Genomic DNA, 21161 nt, shown 5'->3' with positions numbered 1-21161 from the left:
AATTCGGTCGGTTCGGTTCTAACTTAACCGACAACCCGGTTACCTGATGTCAAAAGTAACCGAGATTGAAGCATTGGAACCGAAACCAAATTGGTCTCGATTCGTTTTGGTTCAGTTCCGGTTAATCGAACGAAATTGGTATTCATCGATTTGAATCTTTCCAGCAAAATATTGCATTCTTAAATCTAAACAATTTCTTATTCATAGACTATTATAAAGTCAAGACAAGCCGCTATGGTGAAATTGGTAGACAAGTTGCTCTTAGGAAGCAGTGCTAGAGCATCTCGGTTCGAGTCCGAATAACAACATGACATTTCATCTCCTAAAAAAATAAAATAGACGCTATAATGAATAATAATGAATTCAATTTTTGATTTTGATTTTGGAACTGAAATAAAAAAAATTAAAAAAAAATTGTGCAGTTCATAGGTATCAATCCCCCTGGACACTGCATAGGAAAACTGCCCACCCCAGGCCAACCCCACTTGCACTACATTGTATTTTTTATATTTGTATTTGTAGAAAGAATTATGTATGTCCTTTGTATTAGAAATTATAAAAATAAAACAACCTATTTATAATATGCTTAATTCAACGAAACAAAAAAATTTATAACCTGCTCAACTCAAAAATTAAAATATTTAAAAAAGTAAACAACTCCAAGTTCAAAGCTTTGAAAACAACATGGTCAATCAATCCATACAACCTATTTATAATATGCTTAATCATAAACAAGTTTCTAAATTACAATTTCTCATAAAGTTCTTTCTTTATTGATGATAAAAAAAATATAAACACCTATAGAATCATCTACTCAGAACTAAAACAAAACATTAAGAAATAACTATAATTAACATTATTTTTATTCCTTGAAGAAAGAAATTCAATGTGAATGCTCACAATGCTATACAAATTAGAATGCTCACAATGCTATACACAAAGACCGATGCATATAACTAAAAGTTGAAATATTCAAAAACAAAGTTTACAACCTGTTCAATCCAAAAGTTGAAATATTCAAAAAAGTAAACAACTCCAAGTTCAAAGTTTCCAAAACAACAAGGTAAATCTATCAAAGTTTACAACCTATTTAATTCAACAATCATTCAAAGTTCAAATATTCAAAAGAAAACCTTGAAGTTCCAAAACAAATGCACGATAAATTTAACTTTGATCATGATCACTTGAATAAGTTCTTTCCAATTCTCCCATTAATGCATCTGTATCTGCATCGTCCAATGGCCATGTCACTTTGCCATCCTTATGGCACCGCTGTAAAAAAATAATGAATTAAAGAAAATGAGTTAAAAATAAAGAATAAATAAGTATATTACTCCCTCCGTCCCGGAGTATTAGACTCACTTCTTTTGGGCACATGATTTAAGGAATTGATATTTAAATAGTTAAAGTGGAGAGAGTAAAGTATGAGAGAGGGAAAAAGTAGGGGAGAGAAGAGAGAAAAAAGTAGGTGGAGAATAAAATAAGATAGATGTTTTTTGCTAAAAAAGGAAATGAGTCTAATATGTTGGGACATCCCAAAAAGGAAAGTTGGTCTAATACCTTGGGACGGAGGGAGTAGTATATAGCAATTAATTACTCACTTTCATAACATTGCTTTTTCAAAAATGGTATTGGTTCTCCTTCTTCCATGAGATCGGTAGAACTAGGACTTGACCTCAACCAATCCTCGGAGTATATCAAAGCTTCTACCATTTTTCAGTGTTAAAGAGTTTCTAAATATCGAAAGCACTCGTCTCCGATGCTGGATGTCGACTTAGAAGCAACGCTTGATATAGGAATAGCAAGAATATCTTTAGCCATCTCTGATATAATAGGAAAGGAAATGTTGTATTTCTTTCACCACATAAGAATGTCAAAATGCTCACGTTCAATGGCCTTGTATTGCTTCTCTGCGAAGTGACGAGTGAGCTCTGAGCTACGATCTTTATCATCATCATCATCCTCATTAGCAACACAGAGAATATTACAAGAGCTTTTACCAAGAATGTGGATCAGTCGATCTATTTGACATTTGGGTAGCCGAAGCTGTTTGTGGTTGTGTTTGGTCAGACATTGGAATGAATTCTCTCTTGTACAACTCAAATAAGTCAAAGATTGACTTTCTCAACTCCTCTGCCAACTCATTTGCCCATGCTTCACCTTACACCATCTTCAAATAATGTTGCACATGCTTCATCTTTTGCCTAGGATCCAGCATTGCAGCAATGTAAAGAATTTTGTTCATGTTTGGATTAAGCTCATATTCTTCTAACCAATACTTACCAAGCTTTTCCATCATCTTCTTGGCTATGTATCTAATCTTAGCATCCTCATCAAATGAAGGGTTTAGGATTTAGGGTTTAGGGTTTTATGATAGTGAATAAGCCACACATCTCAAAGAAAAATGAATGTGATGTGGCATACGTGGTGCCAGAGACGAGACGAGTCATATCATAAAACGATTGGAGAAAACTACACATCTTCCTCACTTCAATCCAATCTTCTTCTCCAGGTACGCCAATTGTGAGGTCGTTGTGTTTCAAGTTTCTCAAATCCCTACCAAACTGGGGAGTGATGTTGCTGAACAGTTTCATAGCTGGCTCATATGGCAATGCCACCTCGAGGATTAAGTAAGTCGAGTTCCATTTAGTAGGCACATCTTGACACAAGAATTTTTTGGTATCAACCTTGCTGATAGGGCTCGTCTCAAGCATGGTTTAATAGCGGTTGTTATACTAATCGGGGTATTTATGTTAGAAAAAAAAAAGTGATTTAAGCATGCAGGATCTGAGAAGCAACAATGTGGCTAAGTGTTGACTCGACTTGATCAAGTGGCGATAGAAGCGGAAAAAATTGCCCAGAATTGAAGCAAAGTGATCATGCAAAGTGACGGAGCGACTGGACCTGGAAGCTGTGTGAGTTGATCAAGAGAAGTCGATATCAAGAAAGCAGCAAAAGATGAGTCGGAGGAGAGAGAAAGAATAATGCTTTCCTATGCAAGGGCATTAATGCCAAATCATGAGAGTCTTGCCCTAGGGATTGATGCCCCAAACCGTCCTATAAATAGAAGAAGAAATGAGGAAGAAGATCATGATCAATCATCCAACACACCGAATACCATCTCCTTTCATACTCACATTCTAGTTAGCATGGAGCAAGAAAGTTAGCAGCAGCTGAAATCAAAGTTCTCCCACAACAACCCTCTCTTCTTCCTCGTCCTCGGAGAAGAGAGCTAAGTTTAGAAAGAAACTTATTCGTTCATGTTTTGTTTAAGTTCCGAGGGGTTTACATTTGTTTACTTTGTTTTTCGTTTATTTTGAGATGTTTTATTGGATCCACGGTCATAACATTTCTTTTCACTTACTTTACTTTCTTACTGTATTCACTCTTCATCTCTCTACCTTTTTATTTCCTACTTTATTCTTCTTTTAGTTAATTCGCTTATTACAATTTTTCTTAAATCGTGTGCCGTAAAGAAACGCCTCTACTACTGCAGAACTATGGGAGTAGTACTTTAGTAATTAAAGTGGAAAGGATGTAAAGTAAGAAAGAAAATAAAATAGAAAAGACTAAGATATTAGTTTCGCCATCTTGCCTATTTTGCTTTTCATCTCCAAGTTCTGGTACAAGATCTACTTGTGTGTGTTTAGTTGTTTTTTTGTTTCAGATCTAATGCATGTTAGTTGGAAGTCGTGATTACTTTGGTATCTGTCAAATGACTGTGGAAGTCACACACTCACACACCAGATTTTAGTCATAGGGAAATGACCAAACTCATAAGATAAAACTATACTACCTCTAATAAAGAGACTTACACAAGCACACTTTTCCAAGTTCAACATTTACCAATCGAACAGTATAAGGTAGGGTTTTTATACAAAAAAATAATATCAAATCTTGATACTGATCAGGTGTTGAAGCTTATTCCAGATGCATTACACTCTTCGAGCAGTTTGAGGATGCTGTGTTCCGGGGCACTCATTGACGGCATAATGCGTCCAGCAGGCCGGGGTTTTGGTCTTGGAATCTCGGGTTCCATGGCCATCTGATCCTCCAAAACCGGCGTCTCCCCCCTCCGGGATACACCTGACGATGCTCTTTCCTTCCAGATCCTTCCATCCTGGGTATTCAAGAATTATTACTTGATCAAACAAGCTCCAAATTATTCAATCCATCACAGAGTGAACACACCCTTGTGAATTCTAGATTCTTTCAAAAGATTCACCAACCATGAAACAAACAAAACCAACCAAGTTTGCAGGACATAGACAAAAGCTAGATGAACATTCAAGAATATGTACAAAGTCGCCATGGAAAGGGTGTGTACCTAACAAAAGTAACATGAGTGGGTTTTTCATGTTCTTCGGTATAAGCCTAACATAGCACATTAAGGAAAAAAGAGGATAGAGATGGAGAAAAAGCTTCATACATCAAGATGAGAGGCCTAAAAGTACATTGTCAGCAAGAAGACAAAAATCCGACTGCTTAGCAAAGCTCGATCCCTAGTTTAGATCAGAGATTATGTGACTGACAGCAATGAATATCAGAAGCGAATTGATTATCCTTAGTTACTTTTGAGATTGCAAACATAATAAACTTCACTATGAGTATATCCATAGGATCACATTCCGAATGAAGATTGATTAACATGTTCTCAAGCAACCCTCAAAAGGAGAAGTCATCATAAGATATCAAAGAAAAATGTGACCAGAAACAATAAGCTAAGCCCATTGGCAATTCAAGCAAAAGGTGCAATATTGGGAAATTAATAGTATAGTTTCAGAATGTTCATAATTTTCATGTGACATTAATTTTTGGGATATTATTACGAATCATATCATATTAGAAAACTCGATCATGTTTATCCTTATATACACTAAATGAGTTCATGTAATACATTAAGAAAGAAAAATTGTTTTTATATTTCCTATTAAAAAGGCAGCATCCTCCTGCAAGGATCGACAACAAATCACTTGAGGCTATGTTCTACTTGTCGCGAAGGAGATCAAGCTTACATTAAGAATCGAAGGCTCGGGTTGTGGACACAGGATCGGCTCGTCACTGTCAAGAGGCTCACTTGGATGTTCAACGGGCTTAAACTCGACTGCTAGTTCAATCCCATGGGGGGTAGCAGACGTAGCTGTCGACAAGATAGCAGTGGTTGTAGCATCTGTGCTAGAAGGCAATACTCTCCCCCTTTCATCCTATACATCAAGGAAGAAACTTACCATAAGCACAACACACACCAGAAATGCCTAAATCAAAGCTCAAAAAAAAATATACAAACAAGAGATCCAATATCAACAACAAACAGACGACTAAGAGAAGTAACCTTGACATCTTGTAAAAAAGAAATCCAATCCTAGCAAATTCTTGACAATAATACAAAAAAATACATATCAATTCAGCACAAACAGATAGAGAAACCAAACTATCCAAGAAAGTATTTCAATAATGACTATTTGCTTAAATTAGGAGTAAAGTAATCATTTTTTATCTTAAAGAGTAGTATGGTTTCAATCAAAGTGATGATCTAATAGACTAAGTTTCAAAGGGAGCAAGAATCATGAATATTTCAGTCCAAAAGCTTGATTCAATTAGGAGAAAACTTGCTCAAACAACTGAGAAAACTTTAGCATAATCAGATTACATACCATAACTAGATAGCATCATCGAACAATATAATGCCAAAAAATCCAAGAAACAAGTAAAAGATTCACTCTTTAAAACTAGAACATAATCAAATCACATAGTAACAAATAAGATAGCATCATCCAACCCTTCAAATATGCCCAAATCCAAGAGAAAAGATAACAAAAAATTCAATCTTTAAGATAAAATAACTAGAAGAGAGGGAGAGATGCTAACAAGAGAACTCTGAGAGCGGCGATGGTTACCCCTGGCAGAAAATCTTGAGAAAATCCCCACCATTTTTCAGCCCCAAGACAAAGTTGAGCTCAAAATTAAAAAGCTATAGATCTCAATCCGTCAACCAAAAACGATGGAGGCCAGTTTCTCAAAGAGAGAAAGCGAGCTCATTTACAAATCTTGGCTTGTAATTTGGGTTTATTGCTGGGATTCCAATTGTCTAAGATACACTTGAATTTTTACACAGCAAATAAACTATGCAGAATAATGAAGTTTAATAGGTGGCGCAAAATAATCGTTATTGGGAAACTTCGATAATGAAGATCGACAAGACGAAACTCATTGGTTTATGGAAAAATATGATGAGCCACTTTATTTATGCGAGTATTGGATTTCATCCATCTTTAACTCTTCCAAATTTTTGGCTCAATTCAAAAGCATTTATTTAAGCTGTACTAGCGCTGACAATTTTTGACACGACACGATAATCCGATACGAATTCGCACGAAAATATTGGGTTTGGATCAAGTCTTATTGGATGCGGGTCATTATTGGGTCGATCCACTAAGAACACGAAAAAATCGGGTCGGATGCGGGTTGGATGCGGGTCGGGTTGGGTAACCCGTTAAAAATTAATATTAGTATATTTATTTTGAGTAAAGATAAATTTACAAAAATTGCATACACAAAATGCCGTTCAAATTTTAAAAAGGATAATATTAATTTATTTTGATTAGATAGCATCATTAATTACATATTTTTGTGACTAATTTAACCTTTTTATAATTTTTCATTTTTCATTTTTATTGTAGTACAAATATGTACCACACCTTGTTAAAAGAAAAATTTTAGAGAGAATAATCATCCATAGTTGTAATGGAATAATGATGGAATAATTTTTTAGTCATTTTATTTAAACTATCACAATGATATAAAGATAAATAAATTGCTTTTTTTTTTACAAAGTATAAATTAGGAAAACACTCTTTTGTTTGGAAATTCTCTCATATTATTTTTGAAACCATTGATATTTTATCATTAATTTCTAACTTTTAATTTTGAAAATAATATTATACATATTGGTTGATTATTCTATCTAAAATTATTAACAATATAATATGGGTCATTCAATGATGAGACATTGTTGGACTCAACACATAATAATACAACATTCAAATGTATAGCACTTGCTACATAAATTGATAAGATCATCAAAAATTATTAGTAATACTATATGATAAATCACAATATTTTCAATATTTCATTTACTGTATTATTTTAATATTACTTTTATAATTATTTTCATAGTGTGTAATAATATCATAATAGAGATGGTATGATGATAACAACATGTGGAACACAACATGTAAGTTGTAACATATCCTTTAATTATATGACTTGCTATATAAATTGATATATTTAAATAGTATGATAAACCACAACAAATTTTAGACCCATATTATAAAATTAATTTATGATTAATAATCTGCAATATTTTATAATGCATCAAATGATACATAAGAGCTAGTTCGACGATAGAAGATTGTTGCTCTCAACGTCCACCTAGGCGTGTGACACTTCAAGTGTATTAGTTAATATATTTAAAATATATAATTATGTCTTCATTCATGTAATTTTGGATAATAATATTAAATGACCATGTAATGACCCTACTTTGCATATTTCTCCATGTGTTATAATATATAGAAAATATTTGAAATTACAAGCTTCAAATTATATTTCAAATTACAAAAATTAAAGTAGTCGAAAGAAACGAAATAAAATACAATGACCGTGAGAGATCCAAATGAAAAATAGTACTAAATCAATTAGTGTTTAGAATAAAAGGATAATTGAATAAATTTAAGAAAAATAAGTTTATACTTATAGATACAAAACGTTAATCCAGGTATTATGTAGTAGCAAAACTAATCAACAAATAATTTTATAATATAATTTATTATTATTATATTCTTTTTATTTTGATTTAATAAGTTTAATTTAATTATTAGTATTTTCGCTCTTTTGAAGCAATTTGTAATCGTGTTGTTATCGTGCTTAGGTTGTTGTCGTGCTGTTATCGTGTCGGGTCAACCCAAAGTGGTTTGTGTCGGTATCGTGTTCAGGTCGATATCGTGTCGGGTCAACCCAAAGTGGTTCGTGTCGTTATCGTGGTCGGGTCGTGTCCGGGTTTGAAGGTGGCGAGTTGGGTTCGTGTTCGGGTTTGGGGTTTCCTTAACAGGTTGGGTTCGGGTTTGGCCTTATTGGGTTGGGTTGTTATCGGGTTGACCCGATAACGACCCAATCCGCACGATTTGCCAGCCCTAAGCTGTACTTGTTAGATTTCATCCACTGACTTTACTCTCTTTTAATTTTCGTTAAAATCAAAGAAATCTTGAATTCTCGGTGGAGAAGAAATGACACAAGTTCATTTCGCCGTATAATCTGAGTTTCGCCGTATTCAAATATAAACCAATAAAAATTAAAGTTCATTTTTTTTATTAAATACAGTATATTGTTATTATATGATTTTAGTTCAGAATATTATCTTTTGGAATTTTGAATTCCAAACATGTGGAATAGGCTACATAAGAAAATTGAATTAAACCTCAAATAATTCTATAAAGTAGAAAGTTTAGTGACTAATCTGAAACAAATCGAAATTAGTTGATTACTCAAGTATTATTGTTCAGTTTACCTTTGTGGAATCTTTGACATTGATATTAATCGAGTAATTATTTAATATTTGAATCCATATCTTGAGGAAATCAATAATTAATTAAACTTTCCTGGTTTTGAAGTGCCCTAAAAGCTAAAACATGAGTTTGGTCGAAAATAAATGTGTGCGCATACCGATTAATGATTTTATGTATCCAGCTCAAGCAAATAGCCATATTTAAATAAAATAAAATAAAAGCCTCTTAACATTATGAAATGTATTAACAGATTTAAGTAATCACCATTCCACATCTGTATGATGAAGATTGGAAGGTAAAATATTAGTACTAATCAACTAGCTAGATTTAAGAAAACATTTTAAAACCGCATCAAGTGCCAAATATTCACACGAAAATCCTTGTTTTTGACATTAATTAATAAAATGAATATACTACTACTATACAAACGATTCCAAGATGCTAACGTACATAAATATAAACCATCAGACTGCAGAAACAGAAATTGAACAATCCTGCAACTCTTAAATAAATAAAACTGGTATCACCAATAAAAATAAATAAACTGGGAGCATTACATTTCTATGATGAAAATTTGAAAATCACCATTACCAACAAGAAAAGGAAAAAAATTCGTCTTTACTAGATATACTATCACAAAAGCAACAATATGATTTTAGCACATGCTCGATAATTTCAATTGGAAGCTAAAAATACAGTAAATTTCAGAATTGCTTCCCTGAATATATTGAAATCAATCTTCATCAGAATCATCAAATGTTATCTTGGTAGCTTTGGGAGCATTGGCGTCGATTTCTCTAAAGTGGGCGCCGTATAGCTTGGATTCCTGGATGGATTATAGTGCAAAAGACATTATATAGCGAAGTGTCAGTTCTGCAAGGTTTTTCTCATATGTTACTTTATGTGGTTTTGATATATATAGACACACATACTGTCAAACTACAGCCTAAAGAAAAGCACAAAATTGTCTATGCATATCTAATAATCGGAATGAGTCTCCTCAAGTCAAAATTAATCCTATTTACATTTTCTAATTAGGTTCTAGATACTAATATTAAGATTTCAACTTTATAACTACTCCATTAATCTATTAACCAGGGATTTCAGGAAGAAAACAAAGAAACATTAGGTTACAACTAAAATGGCATGCCGCATGTACATACAAATCAATCTCAAACTCTGACAAACATATTCTACATTAAAAAGGCATGTCTGACCTTTTTCTTGACATGAGTCCCGAATTTCAATAGATCTTCAGGTACAACTTGCTTAGCTTCCCTGAGAACATTCACCAACTCCCCAGAAAGGCCCTGGTACAGTCACATTTATGAGCCGAATATAATTTATATTACAATTGAACGAGTGTAGATAATATTGAGACCTAAATTGAAGCATACCTTATTTTCCTTTGTAAAGAACGTATGAGCCACTCCCTTCTTACCAGCTCTTCCAGTTCGACCAATTCTGTGCACATAATCCTCAGTCGTGAGAGGAAAACTATAATTGATAACAACTTCAACATCAGGAATATCCAATCCTCGAGCAGCAACATCAGTTGCAATCTGTGGAATGTAACATCAACTACTTTAATTCTGTTGAATGCAGACAATCATTGTGTCTAGCAATTAAAGTTTTAAGGTGATTTAAAGTTTGTTGCCATAGTTAAAAGGGGTGGGATAGGTTGTGATTCTTGAATGATGAGTCTCTCTCCATTGGTTCAATATAAAAGGTACAGACTACAGATGCAGAATAGAGGTTAAATGAAGAACTAAGATGTGTGCATTGAGAAGCCAATAACCATAGCAGGTTATAAATGACAAAAGGACTGTGTGCATACCAATAGAGGACAGCTTCCATCCTTAAACTGTGACAAGGCTTGTGTTCTTGCGCTCTGCGCTTTGTCCCCACTTATAGAAACGGCTTTCCAGCCCCTAGGAATGACAAAGTAAACAAAAACAATAAACTAACAACTGGAAATGTATCATGGTAGGGAAAGCTCAAGATAGCTATTTTGATGGACAAAGGAATCAAATTGACAAATTACCTTCTGTGAAGCATACTCTCCACCCGAGATGCTTCTTTCTTGTATAAAACAAAAACCAACACTCTGTTTCTGAAAAAGAGAATAATTCCCACAGATAAGATTAAGAATAAAAAAAGGATTCTCAAAGCAGAAATAATTTTAAAGCTGCATTGTCCAGTTAAACTATGGCAGCTACTAAGGGCAATAGAGGTCCCAGAAAAAAGTTGGAACTGTTAAAGACAATGTAATTCTCATTTCAAGTATGTAAATTTACCTAGCATGTCAAGTATGATAGTCATAAATTTGATTTAATGCCAATAATATGTAACATTCATAACCTAAATGCATAACTTGCACAAGGACCACATACTTTCTAGATTTGTGATACTTCTCCAGCAAATTCTGCAGACGTTCGTCACGTGCTCGCTCATCCAACACCTGTGATGAAAGAGAATGGAAATTTTAGTACTAAACTACTGATGCAAATAAAAGTTGTTTATATATTCAAAATTACTACTTCTAATTAATTCATCATTAATGTCATATGTCAATACTTAATAGTACCTCTACTATTTGCATGACATCATGATTGGCAGCTAAATCTTCCGAACCCACCACCACCTGATACGTAATGAATTCATTACACATAAAAAGAAGTAAAGATTGCAGTACAGGATTTCTCAGAGATAATCCACACCTTAACTGGGTTTGGGTCCATGAATTCCTGCGCTAGTTGATGCACAGCTGGAGGCCATGTCGCACTAAACATTACCATTTGGCGAACTGTGCATCATGTCAATTGGCATTACATACACAACATTAACGTTGACAGATGCATCAAAATCCGAAGTTCCAAACTCAGAAGTATGGAAATGAAAATATTGGATTTTAAATGAAAAATTCTCATGATGCATCCGCAGTCTTTTGAGAAAAGAGAGCAGACTTATGTAGACGAAGGGTAATAACACTTGCATTTCAATTTCTTATTTAAGTAGAAGTACAGAAGAATAATTGAACGTGCTTAAACTCAAATACCAACAAAGGCCCATATCATACCAGAGCATGTTTGACTTAAAATCGAGCGAACCTCCGGTTCAAATCCCATGTCAAGCATCCGATCAGCTTCATCTAGAACCTATATATAGTCGCAATCATCGTATTATCAATTAAATGAAATTAGTTATCATAGTACAAGAATGAATGTTCCAAAAATATCTGCATGCACATAAAATGTCGGGCAAATGAGTTATGAGTTAATAAGATTCAAGGATGCTAAAATGTTGAAAGTTGCAAACTATGTCTGCATGTGAGAATAAGAGTTCCTGATACGTCCAACATTTATGATCCACTGTTTGAAAGACCAAAAAGTTCATAGTCTCATACTCCCTCCGTCCCACAAAAGATGTCACACTTGTGGGACAGCACGGGATTTTAGGAGGTTTTATTTTGTGTGTTAAATGGAGAGAGAAAATATAATTTTTATATTCATGTGAGAGAGAACTTTTTCCAAAAAGAGAAATATGACATCTTGTGTGGGACAAACTAAAAAGGAAAGTGTGACATCTTTTGAGGGACGGAGGGAGTACCAAAAAAATCAGTAATTCATTATCAAACAGAAACAAGAGAACATCCACTCACCACAAAGGAAACCTCATTTAGGCGGCACACTCCCATTTCGATCAAGTCTTTAAGACGGCCAGGTGTCCCAATAACAATGTCCTGCACAGAATCACATACAAAGGGAGACTTGAGGTATCAACTTGCATACTTTAACAAATACTATGATCTAACCTAGAGGTTGTAGGAATTGTAAAAACAATTCAAATTACAAAATATTGTAACAAGACCATAGTGCAATAACATTAGAATGTGAGTCTATTCCAAATGGTTCCATGATATTTGCATTAACTTTCTAATGTACACATGCAGTTACTTTATTTTCAACATCAGCCACAAAATGAATTAAAAAGAAAGAGCTGATGATTTCATACGAGTTGGGAAATAAAACCAATAAATTTAGCTGATCACGAAACAATGCAGCATCTTTTTCTCCATCCACATGTTGTCATACTACTCAAACACAATCCAAGTTCAGATTTACTCGGAGATTAAGATTATGATTTATGAGAACTTACCACCCCAGCTTTCAGAGTAGATATCTGGGGTCCTTTCGAAGTTCCTCCATATATGCAAATTGACCGCACTCCACTAGGCTTTCCAGCATCACATAAAACATCTGCAATCTAACCATATATATAGTCATGATCATGACTCTGTACCATTCACCAAACTTTCTGTCGTATAAGATTCTAAAAATCGGTTATTTTGGAAATGAAAATGGAAAAGGTCACAAATAAGACCCTTGAAGCATATACATATAGTCTATCCTCTTGATACACTATTCGATAATTGCCAGTTGTAGGATTACAAAGTTGAATACAAACCGTAATACAAACTTAGCTAGAGCAATATTCCTCTGAGACACTAATAGCTACAGCCTACATGTGTACCGCTATACACCCAACCATTTTCCCATATGCTCATAAGATTATTGTAATAGTAATATAATCAAATAAAACAAGAAAATCCATGCATAACTATTTGAAACTTTGAACTTCACAATAGCATATTTTTCAATTGTTCTATCTGAGATGAGGCCATGAGGGCGGCATTTAATTACACTACACTCTTTAAGAGGCAATTCTACATATTAACAGAATACACACAATACACAATTACACATGATGCTAACAAGATAAAATCCCCAACGCGTGCAAACAGAAGAAGTTTGTACCTAATCAAATGAAATATGCTCCCAACAAATTAAACCATATAAAGCAAAGCAATGACTGGAGCATGACATATCACATCATAGCCATGCAATAAACAAATCGAGAGCGTACTTGTTGAGCTAACTCCCTTGTAGGTGAAAGAACAAGACAACGCGGATACACTTTCTTAGAGGCATTGCTCTTTCGCTTGTTCAAGACGTGCCTAATAGCAGGGATCCCAAATGCGAGCGTTTTACCTAACACCATAAACACACACCTCAAAACACTGAATCCAATTAAGCACAAACACTAAACCATTTTCAATCCAATTTAGATGCATACCAGACCCCGTGGCAGCAATTCCAATAAGATCGCGGCCGTCGAGCAGAAAAGGCCACGAATGAGCTTGAATCGGCGACGGCTTATCGAATGCCTTGCAGCATTCCAACACATCATCAGGAAGCCCCGACTCAGAAAACGAATCCAGAGCCTTGTATCTCGATTCATTGACATTCTTCCCAGACACCACGACGCCACTACCTTCTATCACCTCCTCCTCTTGTGCAGACTCGGCAATTTTGACCTCACTCACACCTTCTCCCTCCTTGCTCTTTTTCTTATTCTTCTTAATTGATTCTTCGCCTGAGCCATTCAACGAAATCTCCTCTTTGCCATCTCCGTTCGCCTTCTTCTTTTTCTTCTTCTTCGAGATTTCCGTGGAGCCAGCTTCCAAAACTGCGTTTTGATCAATTTCTACATCTTCGGCATCAGTCTCCTCGATTTTTCTCTTCTGCTTGTTCTTGTTCTTCTTGCGAAGCTTGGAATCGGTATCTTGCATGATGGCTGCTTCAATTTGCTGATTCTTTGGGCCAGCCATGAATGTGATGAATATGAGCCCCAAAACCCTAGAGAGAAGCAAGTTAGGTTTTGGGTGTGGCGGCAAGACGAGTGGGAGAGGTGCCACAACTTTTAAACAACATATTCTTTTTTTTTTTTATGGGCCGACTGTTTCTTAACATTATTAATAAACTTTAAATTTGGTCTCCAAAAATGATGTTTTCATTTTTTAAGTTCTAAATAATAGGAGTATCACTATAAAGTCTTTTAATACAAAATTTCATTTGAGATTTTTATTTGTCCCAAGTACTCGAACAACTTAAATGCCAAATTGGCATGTGTTTTAATGTATAATTAATAAATTATAAAAAGTTAGAAAGAAAATAATTAAAGTATTATAGATAATGAGGCACGTATCATTAAAGAAAAAAATTATTAAAAATAGAAAGGTCTATTTTTATGTGATGAAAAAAAATAAAAAAAACACGTCTAATTTTATAAAATTCATAATAATCAAAGCTCAGTTTATTCGTTTTCTCTATTACTTCAAATAAACGAATAAAATAACAAATCGGACTTTAATTTTTATGAATTTGTTGAAAATTAAAACTGTCAATACTGTTTTGTAATATATTAGATACAATGAAACATCAACACTATAATTGAGATAATAGAAAAAAAAGATCGATTTAATTTCAAATATTGCACCTCTAATATAAAAATTTCTAGATACGCTACTGAAACGAGGCACGTAACTTATCGGTTACGTGATAAATTAGTTGTGCATTTTAGGGCACATGCTTAGGCCCATAAAAAACCTACATAGTCTAGAAAAGCAAGTTTTTTTTTTTTAACAAAAAGCACCCAGTGTGGCAGGGGTTTAGGCAGACCCCTGATCCGTAAATAAAATCAGAATATATCGTTCTAAAACATTTATCCAAGCACAAAAGTGACTTGGATCTAAAAACAGAACAAGAGCAAATAAACTAGACCCCCACAAGTATGGTGCATCCATGCTATCAAAACTAAACCAAAACTAAGATGAACAAGTGGACTTACAGAAAAATAAAATATCGAAAACTAACATAACAATAAAATCAATCCACATCTCTACGTCGAAAGCGGAAGTTAGGATATCCCAACTGTTCCATCCTAACAAGCATCTTCATGTACCGAGACGCAGAGACTGAATCATAGAAGGATAAGGCAGGGTTTTCATCCTGTCTGGGCCCCCCCACAAGAAAGTCAGCAACACGGTTTCCATCTATGTAGATGTGTGAGAATCGAACATGTCGCTGAGAAATCAAGCTGCGAAACTGAGTCATATAATGTCTGAGATTAGCGGAACCCAACTGTCCGGATGATAATGAATTAACCAGGGCCGTTGAGTCCAACTCGATCCAAATATGGGTAGAGAACTCCATAGCCATCGAAAAGCTTTGAATAAGAGCCATAAGTTCCGCCTTGAAGCTCAACGATGCAACAAGAAGAGAACATATAGAAGCTCGATAATGCAGCAAGAGAGAACAGAAGGTTCTCAAAAGACCGTCCAGAAAAGCAGGTTCACAAATCAAACAGAGGTTGTGATCATGTATATATTTGAGATACAGTATCCCATTTTTGGGTGTTCCATGCACATGTGTCATTATCAATTTTTTAAAATAATTTTTGAATCTATATTCTTCAAATTAATAATCTTTCTATCCCTATAAAAATTGAACATATGATATGACACGAGAAATTAAGAAAAATTGGTAAACTAAGAGAGAGGAAGAGAATGTTAGTTAAAATATTGTTAGTGGAGAGCGAGACTCGCATTATTATTGGTGTTTTAATGGTGGTATAAGTTGTATATTGGGGTAATAAATTGGGAATAAAAATGTGCATATTTTTATGGGACGGATAAAAATGGAGAGTGCATAAATTTTTATGTGTTTTTGTTTAATTCCAGTTGTATTAGCTACTCATTATATTTATAATTTTGAAAAATAATAATGATCAAAATAATGTTTGATAATAGAACAAGAGTGAGACTCCTAAACTGGACTACGTCCCAGTAGCTTTTAAATTTTTGTTAATTTGCTAATAAAAGAAAAAAAAAAAAAAAAAAACTAAAGCACGTCCAAAATCCTTCTAGCGCATAAAATACGAAACCGAAACCCGGTAGATTAATATAAGGATCAAACTCGGACAAGGACAAAAGACCAAACATCAGAAACGGTTGAGATTCCGTTGCACCAATGTTGTGCACAATTATTACAGTTGGCAACCGTCGCAACACAATGCCACCAAAAATATTCAAGTTTTTTAAAAAATAATTCCATGTTCAAGGTTTTCTTCACCCCTCCCTCGATAGTTTCTGTGCTCACCACTCCAGCTGTCTGTAGGATATTTCCATTTACCATTTATTTATTTATTTCTGTTAATAATATCCAATGCAGCCAAATTAAGTTACTAGTACTAATTTTTAGTGTTGTAGCAAACTAGCAATGGCGTCGGAGATTAGTAGTAGTGAAGGAAAGCAGAAGCCGATGATGGCCGAGGAGGGCACCGACATCGGCATCGTCATGGCTCGAGAGGAGAAGCCCACAAACGTGGAGATTCTGCTGTGGTACATGTATGAATTCTGCTCCTATTTCATCCACACTGTCTTGATTCCCATCGTTTTCCCGCTCATAATCAGCCAGACCGTCTCCGCTCCCCCCGAGCCCAAGCAGGGCTGGTTCCTCAGCTTCAAGGGTCTCAACTGCAGTAAGAAGCAGATGCAGATGTAAGTACAACTTCATTTTCTCATCTTCAACACTTAATATCTGTTTTACTTTACTAAATATAAAAAAGTATTCACTTAGGGAAAAAAAAAGGATGAAAAATAGTTTTATTTTTTATTTTAGAGTACTTAACCAGACTACCATTAGTCCAACATACACAATTTAGTAAGTACTATCTTGACCTTTAATCTACGACTACGAACCATCGTGATTGAATTATAGGTAAAATAGTGTTAATTCGCGTGCAAGAAAAAGTAATGGTGAATTGTAAGCAAAATGATTTTAATTTACACTGAATGAGTTTTGTGGTTGTAAAGTCTAATAATAATGCACAAACTGAGCATGTAGCTATTTATTAGTTATCTTTTCATTCTAGTTACTTAATACTAATACTAGCTAAATAGATATTTTTATTCGTTCACTCAAAATATGAATAGCAATACTTACTCCATCCATTAATAAGAGTTTTACTTTTTTCCGACGTGAATTTAAGAAGAGTGAACTACATAAATGGTACCTGATCTTTCACTTTCGCACGTAAATGGTACCTGATCTTAAAATGTGATTTATAGGTACCAAAAATGATACAAAATAAAGATCATGTACCATTTATGTGCGAAAGTGAAAGATCAGGTACCATTTATGTAGTTCACTCATTTGAGAAATGCTAAGTTGAAAAAATTTAAAAAATATGTCTTATTTTTTTTAATTAGTTTTGTCATGGAATTTGAGTAGAATGAGATAATCAAAAGTGACGTTTGTAAAAATAAAATGTCAGTCTCATATTTTTTGGTACAGTTATGTAGCATTGGTGCAAAGGCAGATCAAAGTGGGAGGCATGAGATTCTCCCCTTTAGAATGGACCTCCATCTCCTGGATCACTGGTCTCCTCCTCTCCTCCCCATTCCTCTACATCATCACCCTCCGCCTCGACCACGGCCGCCACCACCAGCTCATAGCCGCGGCTGCCACCGGCCTCGGCTCCCTCTTCTGCCTCCCCTCCGGATTCCTCAAAAAACCGTGGATCTTCCCTCCATACGTGGCCGTCATCATGGCTGCCACCGCTGTCGTGGGTGCCTCCCACGCCCGCCACCTCGGCCTCATGATCACCGGTTTCACCGGTCCATCCATCCCAAGACATCACTTCCTCGACCGGAGATCCTTCGCCAGCTGGCTATCCCTACATTCAACCGCGGCCGGCTGCCTTGGATCCACTGTGATATCATCCTTTACTTTTCATATACTCAACAGGGCAGATCATTTCACCGCTCTGTGGGTTGTTTCCATTTTCAGTGGCTTGAAATGGGGGTCGGGAATGATCCATGTTTTAAGCACCAGTAGAATAGCGGCAGAGACTGCGAGTTTCCCTAGTCATAATAATAATATCTTCTTGATATTCAAGTACCCTCATGCAGCTAAGGGGCTGATTGGTGTATTTTTGTCTTCTTTTATAGGGATGTGTGTTTTTGGGGGTGGATTACTATATGCAATAGGCTACATTTGTGTGGAGAAACAGAGTGTTTTGTATCTATGGCTTATGTATTTCTTGCTCCCTATGTTCTCTATCCCATTGATGTATCCCCTACAACAGTTCTTGAAATTGGATGCTGAGAAGATGCAGTTACTAGGATTTATGATGTCCATTTTCACCTCGGGGTTTGGATTTTACTACCGGGATGCTGCGTGGGGCGAATCCCATCTTTTCTTCTTCGCGGCCGTTCAGGGGACTTCTGCAGGTTTGGTATCTTATGAAATAAAATACTACCTCCGTCCATGAAAAATAGTCTTGTTTTTCTAATTTGGTCCGTCCACTTAAAATTTGTGTCTATCATAACATTTTTTACTTTACTAGGTGAGTCTCATTTTCCACTAACAACACGCTATGCTATGTGATCTAAATTCGGAATCTTTGTTGCAGGGTTGATGCATGCGTTCGGGAGGGTGTTGTGGCTCGATTGCTCCCCGAGAGGAAGGGAGGGTGCATTCTCCGTGTGGTACTCGTGGGCCAGGGTGGTCGGGGCATGTGCAGGGTTCGGCCTGGCGACTGCCATGCCCGGGGACATTGGTAAAGCATTTGGAGTATCATTTTGTACAGGTGTTGTTGGGATGATTGTTGTGATATTTGGGAATATTAGTAGTTTGGGAGGAGCAGAGGAAGCTGGGCATGTTGTGAAGAGTGAGAATAGTTTGGAAATGGATGGATTCGAGGATGATTCGAAGGAATCTATTGATGCTTGAGATGTTCTAACTAATTCATCATTTTACCCTGTTTTTTGTATGTTTATTGTTAAGTTGATGTATAAGTAGTGATGTATGATAATGATTTATTGCAATTTCGGTAAATCAATTTTTTAGAAGCTCTCGTGCTTAACCCGATATGAGGATAGTGACCATTTTCAAGATCTAAAGCTCCGTATATGATTTACGCATATTAGCACTAAGTAAACGAGTAACTCTAGTACTCCTATAACTAAATATAAGTACAAACATCAAATCACATAGGCTAATGATCACTAGTACTGCCTTGATCTCCAAATACTATCCGGAAAAAGAAGATTTTTGGAAATGATATTTTAAACTAAGATAGTATAAATAACAATTAAAAAAACAAAGCAAATTAACGATATGAATAAGTCAGACACAAAAAAGGAAATTATAGGATATTAAATTCAGTAATTCTACTATTATTATGATATATCTAAATATGTGTCTAGCATACTACTACTCTTTCATTTCCATAACATACCACTAACTTGTCCAATAGTTTGTTTAAAAAAGAGACGCATTATCCTAGATAAAATAAATCGAGGTATTGATATTAGAAATAAATAAATAAAAGAACTAGAACTCAAAAATTTAGTTATCCTTAGACTTGTATACAAAAATCATATTATAATAAACCACATAAATAAATAACTATATAAAACTCGTCAGTTGAATCTTGTGTTCATTATCTTCTTCTCTTTGGCTTGAACTTCCTTGGATTCTGAATGTGATTTCAATTTCAGTGTCGGAATCTCAATGAATGATAGGTTATGATGGTCTTGAATGGGGGCACTTATAACTCTAAGTCTCTAATTCGTCTTCTTTGAATTAGGATAGATTAGACTTCTAAGGACAAGACAACTTCAAACAATCTCAGTGGATCGCTTACTTCAATATCTACCAAGTCGTGGACTGCTGAAGGATGACTGATCGACCACTGAGTTTTGCTTCGTTCAACTTAGTGGAGTGCTGTTGAATGACATCCTTTCGTCGATTTGGCTCCGATCTTCGTATCTAATAATCTTTACCTCTTTTTAACCCTTTTTAATATGAAAACTTAACAAATATGTCAAAATACTGAATTAAAGGATTATATAAGAAAGCATGTGTAATTCACATGAAATGCATTCAAAACAGTCTAAGTTTAATCCCTAAAAACATGTAAATTTTGTGTTTATCAACCCCTCAAATTTAACTATTTGTTTTACTTCTGTAAGGTACCTACTACCGAGTCACCTATTGTGATGACTTATCTAATTGTTTAGATTGTTTCAGTGCTATAAATCAACAATGTCGTTAGTTTCCTAGGACAAAGAAACTTTCGGACAGACACGACAATCTTTATCAATATGTAGCCAAAGCTTATCTAGATTGTGAAATACTCCCTCCGTCCCACATTTATAGTCACATTTAGTTATGGCACGAGTTTTAAGGAATTGGTGGAGTGTGTAATTAATGAAGTGAGAGGTGGAGTGTGTAATAAATGAAGTGAGATGATGAAGTGTGTAATAAATGAAGTGAGTTGGTTGAAGGTGGGTCCCTTTTGACCTTTTGGTTTTTTTATTTTTATTTTGGTTTATTTTAATGTAGATAATGACATTTGAGTGTAATTTTAGTGAATAATGGGGTACAATTTTATGTCCAAATATGGAAAATTCTAAATGTGACTCTAAATGTGGGACGGACTTTTATGGCAAAATGTGACTATAAAACTGGGACGGAGGGAGTATTGTTTACTTATGTAAGGTACTGACCGAGTCTCCTATGTGATGACTTGTTCCATTATCCAGTCTATAATGCAAAAATTTTAGACTCGTTTACTTTTAAGATTAAATGCTTGTAAAACATATCTTTAAAAAAAAAAAGCAAACACAATATAATAAAATTATCTCTTTTATGACAAATAAAAGTGAGTTTGGAGTTTATCATATAC

The 21161-nt window shown here is 35.0% G+C and overlaps 3 protein-coding genes across 4 annotated transcripts; 1 reads left to right on the top strand and 2 right to left on the bottom strand.

The window, feature by feature from the left end:
* Positions 1-3765: 3765 nt before the first annotated feature.
* On the bottom strand, positions 3766-6219 carry LOC125219476. The gene is made up of 3 exons (XM_048121454.1): positions 5869-6219; positions 5016-5204; positions 3766-4120 (listed from the first exon to the last, which is right to left on the bottom strand). The coding sequence occupies exons 1-3, from the start codon at positions 5929-5931 to the stop codon at positions 3908-3910; spliced, it is 465 nt and encodes a 154-aa protein (XP_047977411.1). The 5' UTR covers positions 5932-6219; the 3' UTR covers positions 3766-3907.
* Positions 6220-9100: 2881 nt separating this feature from the next.
* LOC125222511 (DEAD-box ATP-dependent RNA helicase 5) lies at positions 9101-14326 on the bottom strand. 2 transcript variants are annotated; one of them, XM_048125171.1, is made up of 13 exons: positions 13701-14324; positions 13491-13615; positions 12723-12830; positions 12226-12306; positions 11644-11722; positions 11285-11370; positions 11152-11208; positions 10958-11025; positions 10609-10677; positions 10402-10495; positions 9962-10126; positions 9782-9874; positions 9101-9390 (listed from the first exon to the last, which is right to left on the bottom strand). In XM_048125171.1, exons 1-13 carry the CDS (start codon positions 14233-14235, stop codon positions 9298-9300), a joined length of 1653 nt encoding a protein of 550 aa, XP_047981128.1. In that variant the 5' UTR covers positions 14236-14324; the 3' UTR covers positions 9101-9297. The 2 variants fall into 2 exon arrangements, with proteins under 2 accessions (XP_047981128.1, XP_047981129.1); XM_048125172.1 differs by lacking the exon at positions 9101-9390 and having other exon boundaries at positions 9789-9874; positions 9962-10028; positions 13701-14326.
* A 2421-nt stretch (positions 14327-16747) lies between these two features.
* Positions 16748-19271, top strand: LOC125217733. The gene is made up of 3 exons (XM_048119256.1): positions 16748-16965; positions 17762-18699; positions 18882-19271. The coding sequence occupies exons 1-3, from the start codon at positions 16763-16765 to the stop codon at positions 19199-19201; spliced, it is 1461 nt and encodes a 486-aa protein (XP_047975213.1). The 5' UTR covers positions 16748-16762; the 3' UTR covers positions 19202-19271.
* Positions 19272-21161: the final 1890 nt, after the last annotated feature.

This window comes from Salvia hispanica, chromosome 4, assembly GCF_023119035.1.
Source record: "Salvia hispanica cultivar TCC Black 2014 chromosome 4, UniMelb_Shisp_WGS_1.0, whole genome shotgun sequence".
In the NCBI taxonomy this organism is placed as follows: Eukaryota; Viridiplantae; Streptophyta; class Magnoliopsida; order Lamiales; family Lamiaceae; genus Salvia; species Salvia hispanica.
This window is presented reverse-complemented; position numbering and strand designations above follow the sequence as displayed.